At 30.0% G+C, this 14,066-nt stretch overlaps 2 protein-coding genes across 2 annotated transcripts; one reads left to right on the top strand and one right to left on the bottom strand.

Annotated features, from left to right (window-relative positions):
* Nucleotides 1-2,626: 2,626 nt before the first annotated feature.
* Nucleotides 2,627-4,309, bottom strand: HELRODRAFT_64698 (hypothetical protein; the record flags this gene model as incomplete). The annotated part of the gene is made up of 4 exons (XM_009017331.1): nucleotides 2,627-2,667; nucleotides 3,023-3,109; nucleotides 3,451-3,618; nucleotides 4,147-4,309. Coding segments are annotated over 4 exons (459 nt in total), but the record flags the coding sequence as incomplete, so codon positions are not given.
* Nucleotides 4,310-9,286: 4,977 nt separating this feature from the next.
* HELRODRAFT_160370 (hypothetical protein) lies at nucleotides 9,287-13,857 on the top strand (the record flags this gene model as incomplete). Its single annotated transcript, XM_009017332.1, has 6 exons — nucleotides 9,287-9,322; nucleotides 10,668-10,877; nucleotides 11,021-11,022; nucleotides 12,607-12,681; nucleotides 12,761-12,857; nucleotides 13,828-13,857. 6 exons carry the CDS (start codon nucleotides 9,287-9,289, stop codon nucleotides 13,855-13,857), a joined length of 450 nt encoding a protein of 149 aa, XP_009015580.1.
* Nucleotides 13,858-14,066: the final 209 nt, after the last annotated feature.

Consider the following 14,066-nt stretch of genomic DNA (forward strand, 5'->3'; position numbering starts at 1 on the left):
GATGATGATGGCGATGACGCTGGTGATGTTTTAAAAAATTATTTAAAAAATTATGAAGATAGCCTGGATGTAAATTTTTCAATTAATACAATCAGTCACTCATTTGCCCAAATAAGAATTTCTATTTCACTTTATTGTGCCAACTTATCCTCACATCCTCATCATATCAAAAAAACATATTTGGAGAGTTTTAATTAAGATGTCGGAGTTCGATTTAGATTCTAGCCCATCTAAAAATTCCGACTCCAACTCAGATAAAATTCTCCGACAACGACTTCAACACTGGATTTAATGCTAGTACTGCAAACTGTTTATAATCTAGTGCAGCAGTTGTCAATGTTTCTAATTATATGGAATCTCTTAGGAAAGGTAATGAAATATTCCATGGTCAATTTTTTAAATTTTGGACAGTTTAATTGCAACAGTTGAAAATTGTGCCTCAAATATAAATCTATTTATTTGATAATTCAAAGATTGCATAATGTTACCTCACTCGCCATAATTTATTATGAATAAATTCTTAGGAGTTGGAAGAATTTCTCAATTTATGTTTTTTTGTCAACAGCTGGCATTATATAAAGTGTGAATTATGAAACTCCAAACATCAGCACATTCAACAAGGAGGGTAATTTTTATTAATTTACGATACAACAAGCAAATAACATTAACATCATTAACTTAAAAAATAACATCAAAAGCAGATAACATCAACAACGTCATTAAGTCGCAGCATTAACATTACTACAAAACTATAACATCAAAACTTTAAGATAATTTGGTTCAATTTTCAACGAAACAACAGCCTTCATCGTCGGTAGTAAAAGCATCAACACCCATTTGCTATATGGCTGCATACGCGCGCCTGCCTGTGTGTTCACTTCTGCTGCCACAATAAAAGACAATTATTTTATTCTTACGTGCGTTTATGACCGGTTATTTGCGCTGTTGTTGGTTGTTGTGGCTACTGTTAATTTTGTTGTTGTTGTGTTGTTGTTGTTGTGGATGATGATTCTACCAAGTATGAATGAGTAAATGAATGAATAAATGAAATGAGTGAGTGAATGAGTGATTGAATTTTTGATGTCGTTGACGGCACTGATGTTTTAATGTTATTGATCATAATTAGTGTTTATTAAACTCATTAATGTTGAATTTTATTTGTAGTTCAAAATACTATCTTATTGCTTGTTTTTCATCGTATTTGCCGTTAAAATATTTAAATTATTTAACAATGATGTGCTTCCATGCTGTCAAGTGTAAAAACGGTTTTGTCCTTTGAAAAAACTGAAATTATTAAACTGAAGAGTAAAGAAAAATCAAAATTAATAAGCAATGAATGTTTTGCGGCATTTTATACTTAGAGCACCACCTATAGACACAAAATGAAAAAAATAGGTTTGTTAGGTAACAATAGTTGGCATGTTGTTAATGTGCATTACAGATCTTTACACAATATGTATTGTATTATTGCAAAAAAATTTTGATGTAATCATTACAGTTGAAAACATGAATGTCAGCCTGTTTGTGATGGATGCCACGAACATGGATGAATGGTTGAAACAACAGGGTGAACTGTACTGTAGTACATGTAATTGCAGATGTATCAAGCAGAGTGCTTGATGCTTTGTTGATTGGCCCCATACATGTCTCGAAACACGATGTTGCATAATTTTGTTGTGACACACACATACATATGTGCTATGCTGTGCTATCCAAACATGTTTCGCACAGAACAAAAAATTTCAATTCAGTGAGAAACTTAAATATATCTCAAAACAAATAGAGTTGATCAAACTCTCTCGTTAACAAAAAATAATTGTTTATCTGATAGATTCCCATTGTGTGTAATAAAAATTACATTTAATTGCACTTGCACAAAGAAATGAATTATATTTAACACAATCATTTAACCAAATGTGTCGAGTAAACCAAATTTGAATCAGTAAATGAGTTATGTCTTTTTGAAATAAACTCTACAAGTGGTGATAATTAATTTTTATCGCCAATTATAATTTTACAAATTTTCATTTTTATGAGAAGATAATTTAGTGATTTTAGTTTAAAAAATAAAAACAGTTAAAGTGAAATGTTAATATGCGTGCGAAAAGTAAAAGAAATTGGTCTTAAAAATTTTAAAATGCATAAATAAATGTTCGAACGTTCCGGTATAACAAAAAATTTTCATTCTTCATCGACCCTAATGTTAACAAACACTGAAACTCTTTCAATACCAGACGCTGATCCATAGTGATTAATGTTAATTCACACTAGTCAAAAGTCTTTTTCTACGTTTTATCAAGTTGTTAGATTTTACTAAAATATATAATAAACTTATCATTCGTTACTTTCTTACAACTTATACATGCTAGAGCCGATATATTCAGTAGTTCTAAAACTTTGACCAGTTTTAATGCACTAAGAGTCACTATATCGGGTCAGGCATTTGATCTTGCTCAAAATTTGTTAACAATTGCATTCACATATTCGTTCTAAAGCTTCAATGTTTCTTGCACGTATATGTAGAGACAGATTTAACTACATGATTCCCAGCTGTTTCTTTAATGAAATACAAAATAATTAAAAAACAGCCAAATGTGGATAAGAACTGAGCCGACAAATAAAAAATTTATTTTTTTCGTGGACCAGCCAAAACCTTCTTGATGAATTCTGAAAAATTTTGTGATTGAATATAAAATGAATTATTTCATTTATGTGAAATTTAAAGCTAAAGTTTTGCATTGAAACCAAAATAATATTTACCGTGACAAATTGAACAAATTTCTCGATTGAATTAATCAAGAATCATTAAAATATAATCATTTATGACTTTGATTAACCATCTGATTGTTCTTATTCTCATATTTTCAGTCACAATAAACTAACAAATAACGAATAATAAACTAACAGCTTTCAAACAGTTTCAACCCATTTCTATCAGCCAAAACCAATCAACCAGCCACTAACCACAATCACTAACAACTACCACTAGCGACAGCCACAATCAGCAGCAACTACAAACCACCTTCGTATTTAATGTTTCCATCCAGGTCTTCCTCGGTTCCTGTATAATTCAAAATCCTGTCAACATCGTCGTCCGACATTTTCTCCCCTGGCGAAAGAAAGTTTTATAATTCCAAAATAACATTTGAAACCGTTGAACGTTTTAAATATGCTTATTCATAAGTTGAGCGCGTTTGCCCAACCAGCTGAACAACATATTAATTGACCATGAAGTTTGTTGGACAATTAAAAACACTCATTTTCAAAAATTTAAACAAAAGAGTAACTAAGTAACTTATCTTGATTTACTTTCGCTAGTCGTTCAACGAACTCAAAATTTTAACTACATATCAAAAGTCTAGCCAAATCATATAATTAGTAACAGATATTTCATATGCTTAATGAATGAGAGTAAACATGAATCATTAAAAATATTTGAAAAAGATGTACCGAGATAACAGAGAACCTGCCTCAACTCTGCCGCTCTCACGTAACCTTGACCTTCCCTGTCGAAGGTTTTGAAGGCTTCCATGAAGTCAGCGTATGTGCCTATGTCAGTGGTCGTTTGGAGTTTCTTGTAAATGGGAATTATCTCGTCGAACTTGTACAACTTTTCACCTGATAAATGTATATATTCACTGTTCGAGATTTCAGTAAAATTATATTTTATAGGAAGTTGTATAGGCAGTAAGTCACGAATTAGCGGTAGATAGATTTTGAAGTGAGAATGGCTTTTCATGCTCACTTGTACGTTAATATTGTTTCATTATTGCAAAATAATAAAAAAGTTAAATTAAATATGACCATTTTATCTGTTTGCATGCTAGCATCATTCTTATTTTGACTTAATACATTTTACTTGGTTTAATTTATCGATTAACTACCTCTCCAATTAGACATTGAATCTAAGCAGTTAAATAGAATGTTCGTATCGTGTTGATTAGTAGATTAAATTAATAAACTGTTTGATTTGATTTGAATATTCACTAATCTTGGTCAACTTTTAATATTATTAATATATCCCTGCCATGATGTCGAATGAGTTAGAGTACCAGATATCAATAGATTGCTTCTGTAAAATTCTTTAAGATGCGTTTTATTAATTTAAAAAACATTTAAAATATAAATGATAAAATAAAGAAAGACCAAATTGTTTGGTGCCCCCATTCTCCATGATCATGGCTTGTGTCGGATTGAGTCCACAGCATCTCAGGAAGTCACCTAACTTGGCGCCATCAACCATTCCATCTCGTCCATCCCAGAAATCAAACAAATCAAAAACTTCTTTGACATCTGGTAAATGGTTCGTTTTAAAAAATTATTTGGTAAATCCGGTGGCGATCACACAAAAAGTTAAATATTCGTTGAAGGGCAGTTGCTTAAGATAATAGAACGGTTGATTCATATTACAGTTTAAAATTCATTACAGTTGTTGCAAGCTTAAAAAACAAAATGCCTATTACTGAGTAGATTAATGTCAATAGAAGTATTCAAGTATTGATTTTGGTATTGGTGAAGTAGGAATTTAGTATTCTTGCATTGTTTCTGTCAGTTGAACTGTTTCAAATGTCTTCCGTGTAAAATCAAACAACGCTATACAAGAATGTGACTATGTAATTGTACTTGTATGTATAGTTTTGTGTTTTAAAGGTTTAACTGTCTTTATATTGTAAATTATAATAGTTGTTATTGCAATGTAAGATTTCCACATTTTGGTCCAAGATTTGTTCAAATGTAATATTGGTGAGTGTGGGCACTATAGTTCCGAATATATTGGTATGACGACGACCAAGTTATCGAGAAGACTCACGATGCACGTACAAACTGGCGCTACAAAGAATCACATGAAAGAGAAACACAAAAATAAAATTACTAAAAAAATCTTGGACCACAATGTTGAAATCTTACATTACAATAACAACCATTTTAATTTACGACTAGCCGAATCAATATTCATAGAACAAAGACATCCGATAATAAATATTCTACAACTGGCAATTGGAATCCTTCTTACAAGTAAATTTAGAAACAGAAGAATCATCGACAATGAAAACACGTATGTGTGGGTGTGTGGCTGTGTGTAAGCAAGCAAAAACATGCATGTGTGTGGTGTGTGTGCGTGTGTTACAATGTGAAATTTTGAAATACCTTCAACTTCATCCGAGCTCAATTCAGCTTGCTTGTAATCACCCTGCGTGTGTAAAGTATGTGTGTACGTTTTGAATATATTGTGTGGGTGTGTATGTATGTATGTGTGTGTGTGTGTGTGTGTGTGTGCGTGTGTGTGGGTATGCGTATCTGTATGTCTGAACATATTTGTCCTATATGATTTGTGCTAATAGGTGGGATATACCATTATCTATCTAATTTATTTATTTATACAAATAACTGACAAATAAAAATATTTTCGAGCAGTTTCTAAGACACGTTTTCAATGTTCTAATCGAATAATAATTTCAATAATTATTATTTTAATTATGTTGTAATATTTTTTACATTTTTTAGTAACATAAACAATAAAAATCTCTTTTGCATAACAGACATGGATCATTTTATACAGAATATATAACCTATTTAATTTAATAGAAATATAGAAACACCACCCAACACTCAAGATGATTATTTTTCAACTTTTGTTTAATGTTTTGGCTGCGAATTATAGTGAACAAAATAGCCAAGGAAAAAACAAATTTCATGTCAAACTCATATTGTTATTAACAAACATCATGATATTTAACATGTCTCAACTGGCAGAATGGTTGGCAGTGCATAGATTAACAAATTCCATAAAAGTTGTTTGAATATTTTCATCTTTGTAAAAATTCATGAAAGGCTAAAACAAGACTACAAAGTTAATTAAAGAACAAATTTTTATTAGCCTTCTATGGACAATAAGTATGAATAAATAATGAAGAATGAACAAATATGTGAAATCATCCCAGTAAATTATAATTTTCAACAGTTTCAAAAATTTACAACAAAGAAATAAACTCCTACCATTGTTTATCTTCGGTTTTCTTCTGTTAACAATAAAAAATATTATAACTAATTACAAAAATATAATTTAATAAACAGATCTTGTTAGGAAACGGTGAAACAAATATATCTAAGTATTCGAAAACCTCTTAATATTCTCGTCTACAAGCTCATATATATGCGGCTACAATATACAAAGTTGTTCTTATTACAAATAGGTGAATATAAATAAATATACATTTATATAAACTTTACTAGTATATATGCATGACTGATTAATATGTGAACATAATATATAAGAAAGAAAATATAGGAACAGGTTATTTGAAATCATTCATTCAGCATCTTTCAATTTAATGTCTAATTTACTATAACTTCAGTGCAAGGGATTTAATCAATCGTTTGAAAAAATTCGATCAGAAATCGAATGACCAGATGCAAAAACGGAGACATCTCTGATCCAATGACAGTGCCAAATTTTGACTTGTAAAGCAAGGTCCTAAAGACTATTTGAGTGTTGGGGTATTTTATGAGTTTAGATATGGTTCGTTAGTGCTAAATATGATCTCTGACAAAAATAACTTAAAAGACACTTCTTAAATTTATTTTACATCTAATCATCTATAATACTTTATAAAAATAAAGGAATTATATTATAAAAGATATATTTTTTTAAATGCTGGCATGATTAATTGATAAACTTAAACAGTTTTTAATTTCAGGCACGTAGAACTCAGGCGACAAAACTTAATTTGGGCCATTGTTGTTTTTAATTCATTTATTTGTTATTTGAATTTACAAAAGAATATACCTCCATAGAAATTTGAAAAAAAAACGCTAAGAAACGTTCACTAAATTGTCCGTTCAATAAAGAAAGCGGGTAGTACAAGATTGTTATTCATTGTTCTTTATTATACATAGATTTTTACGTAACAGAATCGTAATATAATAAACTTGACTGTCTAATTAAAAACTTAATTATAGATATAAAACAAGAAGGAATTAAAAAATGACCAGAAGTATTTCACTGGAAGAACATTAGGAATTCTCGTAGTCACAATTACTGAAAATACTGTTTTAACTTACGACTGGCCTCCGATTATGCAAACCCTTGGCACAAGATTGCTTCATTTTTAGCGAAAAGCGTTGCAAATTTTACCGAAAAACGATAGGTTTTTGACGATAGTGCCACACAAACTTGAAACAATGACTTAGAACAGTTAAAGTAATTTAATTACAATTGCCTGGTCAAAACATTTTTTGGAGGCCTTCAAAAAAGTGAGGATCCTGAGGATTGGCTTGTAAACTTTTTGCTTTAATTTTTATTGACCAAATAAAATACAACGATTCAAAACGGCTTTTAAAATTTAGTCTCATAATTTTTTTCAATTTTCTCTACTTTTTTCTTTTTTCCATCTGCATTTTTTCATTTTTATCATTTAAATTTAAATCCATATCTACCCCTATATATGTGTGTGACGTCAAACACACAAGCACATGTTCACAAACACACAAATATTTTTATATACACACAAAAAGATGGAGAGAAAGAGAGAGAGAAAGAGAGAGGGAGAGAGAAAAAGCATGCATAGAACTCAATTGAACAGAAAAGTTTTGAACTGGCAGACACCATAAAATTGCTTCAACTTTAATGTTTACACTCATCTTAAGAATCTGTTTCAATGCTCCATTGTTTATAGGAATGTATCCATGTAGCTTGGTATTTGCACAGTTGTAACATGAAGATCTAATCTAGATTTAATTTAATTTAATTTAATCTAGCTTTAATTTAATTTAGATTTAATCTAGCTTTTTAACTTACGACTGTTTATTAACACATTAAATCAAAAAGTTAAAATTTGCTATTTTAAAGATTGTTCGTATCAATTGTTAGATGGATGATTGAAAATGTGCGTGCATGTAAAAGATAAGCTTGCACTTTGGTGATGAATGTTACTTGTTAGCTCACGTACTACATGCGTGCTGAAATTCATTTCATATTAACATAACTACACGTTCAGATGCATGTGAAGTTTTGCATACATACTAACATGTAAGTGTATGTGTTTATACTTAGTTTTTATTTATTAGTTACAAGTTATCTATTAATGTTAGTCATATATACAAAGGTTTGTGTGTGAATGTAAACTTGTACGTACATTCATGATTTACAATTTACAAAATTTACAAATGTAAACGGGTACATACGTGTAAAAATATGTAAATATGTTTAGGTACCGCTACAATGCACAAATATGAATACGCGTGAGTTCCACACTTGAAAATGTTTCCAGTTATTTTGTTTAACTTAGGAATTCTTAAGCCTTGCAAGGAAATTTAAAGTATGAACGGCACAAGGAATCAATTTTCTATTTAGATACCGTGTTACCTCCATGTTTCCAATCAGTTGCGTGTGTAGTGGCATGTAAACAATTGCAACGATGGCATTCATTACACATTTTCATCATCATATTTTAACTTCATAAGCAAGAACATAATACACATTGTATAATATGGCTATCATCATCTCCAAATTTTTTCATACTTTTCGATATTATTTTTATTGTTAATTGGACCTCATTCTAAATCCTTAGGTTAATAGAATTTTTGGCACAGTGTGCCTATGTTTGACACTATACTTAAAGCATGTAGGATTGTGTTTCATTTTTACATATTTAAATTTAGCAGAAAAGTTATTAGATGGAAATAATAATTGCCTTTTTATTGAAGATGAAGATCAGATTGAAAATTGAACACGTGTTATATCAAATATCAACTTGTTCATTTGCATTGCAGGCAGTTTTAAAATGTGAGATGCATTCGCGTGTGTGCCACTCAGGCTTGCGTATGTTAGAATGATTCACTTATTGCCTATGAATTTCGTTGGCTTCTATAAGAACTGCTTTTTACCGGTGTTATAAAATATATTATATATAAACTAATCTACGACTATTTAATGCATCCTATTATATTTTGTTCATGTATAATTACTATTTAATTCCAACAGTTAATTTCTTCAATTAAAAAATGGTTTTATGTAAACACGGTGCATTTTTTTCACTCAAATATTTATTTTATTGTTTCCATAATGTATGGCAGGCTTACTTTAAAATGAACAAGCATCAAAAATTTCAAAAACGATTAATTAATTAGTTCTTCATATTAAACATCAATATAATTGCTATAAAAAATTAAGTCATTAACATCAAATTGAGCGGATCGGAGCAATTGATTGACCAAACTAAAGACAACAAATTACGACAATACATCACCTTGCTTAATTATAATGAAGCATGCAAGGCTTTGAATAATGATCAGAGTTTTACAGAGGAAGTTGTTTTCGCTGGTAAGTATATGGCTATAAAAAATAACTACAAAAAAATAAAATCTAACATCTACCAGTCAACAGTCATCTTTCAATAGTTTTTATTAAGCCAACCGACAAATCAACATAAAATATATACTCGAACGCGTCGCAAGCGTGCACTTAAATCCGTAAAAGTGCCTACACGCACAGACAGACACACAAATACACATACAGACACACAACTACACATACAGACACACAACTACACATACAGACACACTGATTGACAGTAAAACACACACACAGACAGACATTCTATTCTATCTTATTTAAAAAGTGGCAGCCATGAAACTTCCAACATCAAATTTTTTTAATATTTATATGTAACTGCCTTTGTTTTAAAAAATTTCACTTTAATAAAAACTTTCTTAGAAAACTTCAGTCTCATTAATACTACAATTATGCTAGTAACTATAATTAAAAAAACAATTAAACCAGAAATAAGTGTGTTAAAAAAAATTACAAACGCAATCTAAAAAAGTATGGCAAGGAAATATGACATTAACATGAATACACAATTGATAGAGCTGCCATGAATTAATATCACGTTTTGTCACGATGGAGAAATATGAACCAATTTATCATCAACAACAATCATGATTTAATACTCAGTAATGGAAAAGGTTTTGGTGATATATTTATTATTGAAAAATTTTGTATATATGAAAAAATTAATATAAAATTAATTATAAATATAAGTAAAATTTATAAATGAATATATCGGTATAAAGATTAATATAAAATTAATTCTAAATATAAGTAAAATTTATAAATGAATATATCGGTATAATCCATATACTTACTATATTTTTTATCTTATTCGACTCTTGTTTTACAATTTTTAAAACCAGTTTTAAAAAAGTGGTTAAATATCGTGAGATGCTGAAACATTTTTAAGTTGAAATTTATGTGGAGGCTTTGTTTAATTCAGCCTTTACTTTAACTAAGTAGTTTTCAATGTGAGGGTTTCAGCAATAAATATTTGAGGCCAGTTTTAATCATCTTCATAAATTATGGGAACATCAACAAACATTTCATTAGTATAACATGTAGAATTGGATGAAAAGTTTTATAATTTGTTAGAAAGTTGTGGTACGCGAAACAAACAAGTTGCGAATCCAGCTGTGAATAATTATTGTAGTAGCTTTATTAATACAGAAATCATATCAGAAAGATAATATTTATTAACAAAAGCAGTAATCGCGCTTTCGGCTAGCTAACTAACCAAAAAAGGGAATAGTCATATTTGAGGAAAGTCATATTTTTGAAACAAATATATTTTATTTCAACACCTTCACTTGTTTTTAAACATTTATCACATCAGTCCCACATATTTACTTTCCTTTCCATCTACAATTCATCTTCCAATTTTTTGCTCAGGTATTCAAAGTTAGATGCACGTGTTAATTCATTGAGTGTGTTGGAGGGCACGCTCAATGGTTCTTCAAAGGATTCGTCTGTAGCTCCATTATCATTTATAACAAGACCATCGTCATCACTGTTACTACCGATTAACGAGCCATTTCTTCCTGAGGTTGTTCTTCTTGATGTTGTATCTGCGCAGTTTTAAAGCTCCAATGTCTATGCTGGCGTTTACCAGGAGTCGAGTTGATACAAAGTCACGTCAGGTTTTGTTAGATAAAAAGGATAAACAATTTGTAACACCCATTTTTGTAGAGGTATGTCAGTTTGTCATGGTTTTCTGATGTGTGTCTTCTGAAATTACTAACTTGGTAACTAAATTACTAACATCGACAAAATCAAATATTTATTTTCATACATTGTAAATTTTTTCAAAATTAGTATCCAAGCATAATTAATTAATTAATTTTAAAATTTCATTAGAACTCCTTTTAAAACTAAAATTATAGTTGTAACCAAACCACGAACATATGCCTTACTTTGCAACTCAATGTTATTTTATTAACAAAAATATAGCATAATAAATTTGTAGTGTTTGGTTAGAATAAAGATAAAATATATAAAAATAACTTCCCGCGAGACGGAGTCGAACCGCCGACCTAAGGATAGCCACATTAACAAACTACAGTCCTCCGCTCTACCAACTGAGCTATCACGGGAACACATTTTACTTTTGTTAAACAGTCTTCATTATTCAACGTGTAGGTAAAATATTTATTGCAAATAAATCACCGACGGTTCAATAAAAATCTTTTATTTTTATAATCTTACTTTTAGCCAATATAAATATTATTGAAATAAGTAACAAAAAATATTAATTGGTATTTTTTATAATTAACAATTATTAGATATGATACAAAATATAAAATTTGACATTTTTGTCAGTTCTCTAAAATAAATAATTATTAAAATTAAATATGATACAAATAATGAAAAAAGCTTTTTAAAAATTTGAAATGAAATAAATGTTTGAGATACTTCATTGAAAATTTGAAAGGATGGCTAACGTGCCGTTGATAAGAATGGCAGAATGGCTGACGTTGACGTGCATTATGTTTGAATGCCCTGGTTGCCTATTACAACTCATTCGTCATCATCGTCTTCATCATATTCATATTCGTCATCATCGCCCTCATTGTCCTTACATTCATCATCTCCATATTCGTCATCATCATATTCATTGTTCTTGTATTCGTCATCATCATATTCATTGTTCTTGTATTCGTCATCGTCATAATCATTGTACTTGTATTCGTCTTAACCATTTTTAATGTCATCCTCTTCATCGTTCTCACACATTCATCACCATCACACTCGTCATTGTCGTCATCATCTTCGTTGTTATCACCTTCTTCACCATCACATCCATCATCATCATCATGTTCATTGTCATCACATTCATCATCATCATCATCTTCATCATCATCCCATTCGTCGTCATTTTAATCGTGAACATTTTCCTCGTTCGTTCTATCATCTTTATCGCCCTAATCATCTCCATCATCACCAAAGTCATCGTCATCACATTCTTCGTCATTATTTTCATCACCTTCATATAATCAACCCATTCGTCGTCATTATCTTCATCACCTTCATATTTTCATCCTCATCTTCATTGTCATTATCTTCATTATTCTCATCATCTTCATTGTGTCATATTCGTCCTCATCATGATCGTGAAAACATCACATCCACGTCATTACCTGTTTCGCTATCACGAATTTTTTATTTGAAATCATTGTGGTCATCATACCATCATCATAATCATCATTGTCGTCATCGCCAGTACATTTATTTACTATATATTATCATTGTATTATTGGCGACATCATCACCAAAAGAACTGGACTTAGTATGTGCGCCTACTTTTGTTACCAAAATTATTACAACTATTTCTCGGACATCAAACTGCACAGGTATAGAGCATATTTTCAAAAGTTTGTGAATAAATTATGAAAAATCAACAATTTACAAAGAACTTTTGATAATTTAAAGGTACACCTTAGTTGTTGCTGGATCCAGCTTAGTTAATGAATTTAGTGGAACTTCACAAAGTTTGACTATTCTTTCTTGGACCTTTGAAAAGTTTAAGGTCCGTGTTTTATATCGTTGTCTAGACTAGAGTAACAATTTTGTTAATATCGCTGTAGATGTTGAAAAAATAGTCGAAATTGCATAATCCGGCTTTTTGAGGCCGCGATATTTATCCGGATTAAGCATATTTCAGAAAAATAATTTATGTAATTTAGATGAAAATTCATGAATTGCGATAATTTTAATATGGCAAACGAATTAATGATATAATATATATATATATTATATTTAATATATATATATATATTATATTTAATATATATATATATATATATATATATACTTTATAATTGAATTGTCTAAATTGCAAAAAGTATATATATATATATACTTTATAATTGAATTGTCTAAATTGCAAAAAGTCCCGCGAGACGGAGTCGAACCGCCGACCTAAGGATAGCCACATTAACAAACTACAGTCCTCCGCTCTACCAACTGAGCTATCACGGGAATATTGTCCGAGATGAATTAACTAATCTTTAGCCAGTCGTTGTAATGTTGTAGGTATTCAAAGATATTAAATATTTTACTTGAGCGCAATCTATGTAAACTTCAATGGTACGTCAGCATGTGTCGACGATGGGCATACGAATGAATGCTTTATTTGTACACTCGACGCGCGAAGATGATGTGTTGGACTCCAACTTGAAAATTCTGTTGACCTTAGTCCTTAATTAACCAATTTTCTAACACTTTATATTTGCTAAATTTAATTTTACAATTTTTTGAAAAATTTCCTAACAATTTATATAATTTTTTTTATCAAAAATAAGATTTAATAATTGATATTAGTAAAATTTAATGAAATTTTTTTAAAATTTAGAATGATCAAGCGCTACCTCGTTGGCAAGAGGCTATAATTATTATTTTTATAATTACACAGAAAAAATGGTTTTGCTAAAAGTTAATTTCCTATTTTAAAAATCAGCTTTTGACAGTTTTTAAATTTTTTGTTAAAATATTTGCAGAACAGATCTCTGGCGTGTGATTTAGTTTAGTTATATTTAAAATCATGCATTTATTAGTTGTAGCACTGAAGGCGTTGCTTGGGGGGGTGGAGTTGGGAAAAAGTCAACACTTTTAATAAATTTTAAGTTTCATACCAACCGAATTCCGGAATTTCAATGCACTGTTTTAAAATTTAAACTATAATAACCGTAACTTAGTTTTAAAGCAGAATTATAAACAACATCAAAAACTCATTGAA

The sequence above is a fragment of the Helobdella robusta genome, assembly GCF_000326865.2.
Source record: "Helobdella robusta unplaced genomic scaffold HELROscaffold_2, whole genome shotgun sequence".
NCBI lineage: Eukaryota > Metazoa > Annelida > Clitellata > Rhynchobdellida > Glossiphoniidae > Helobdella > Helobdella robusta.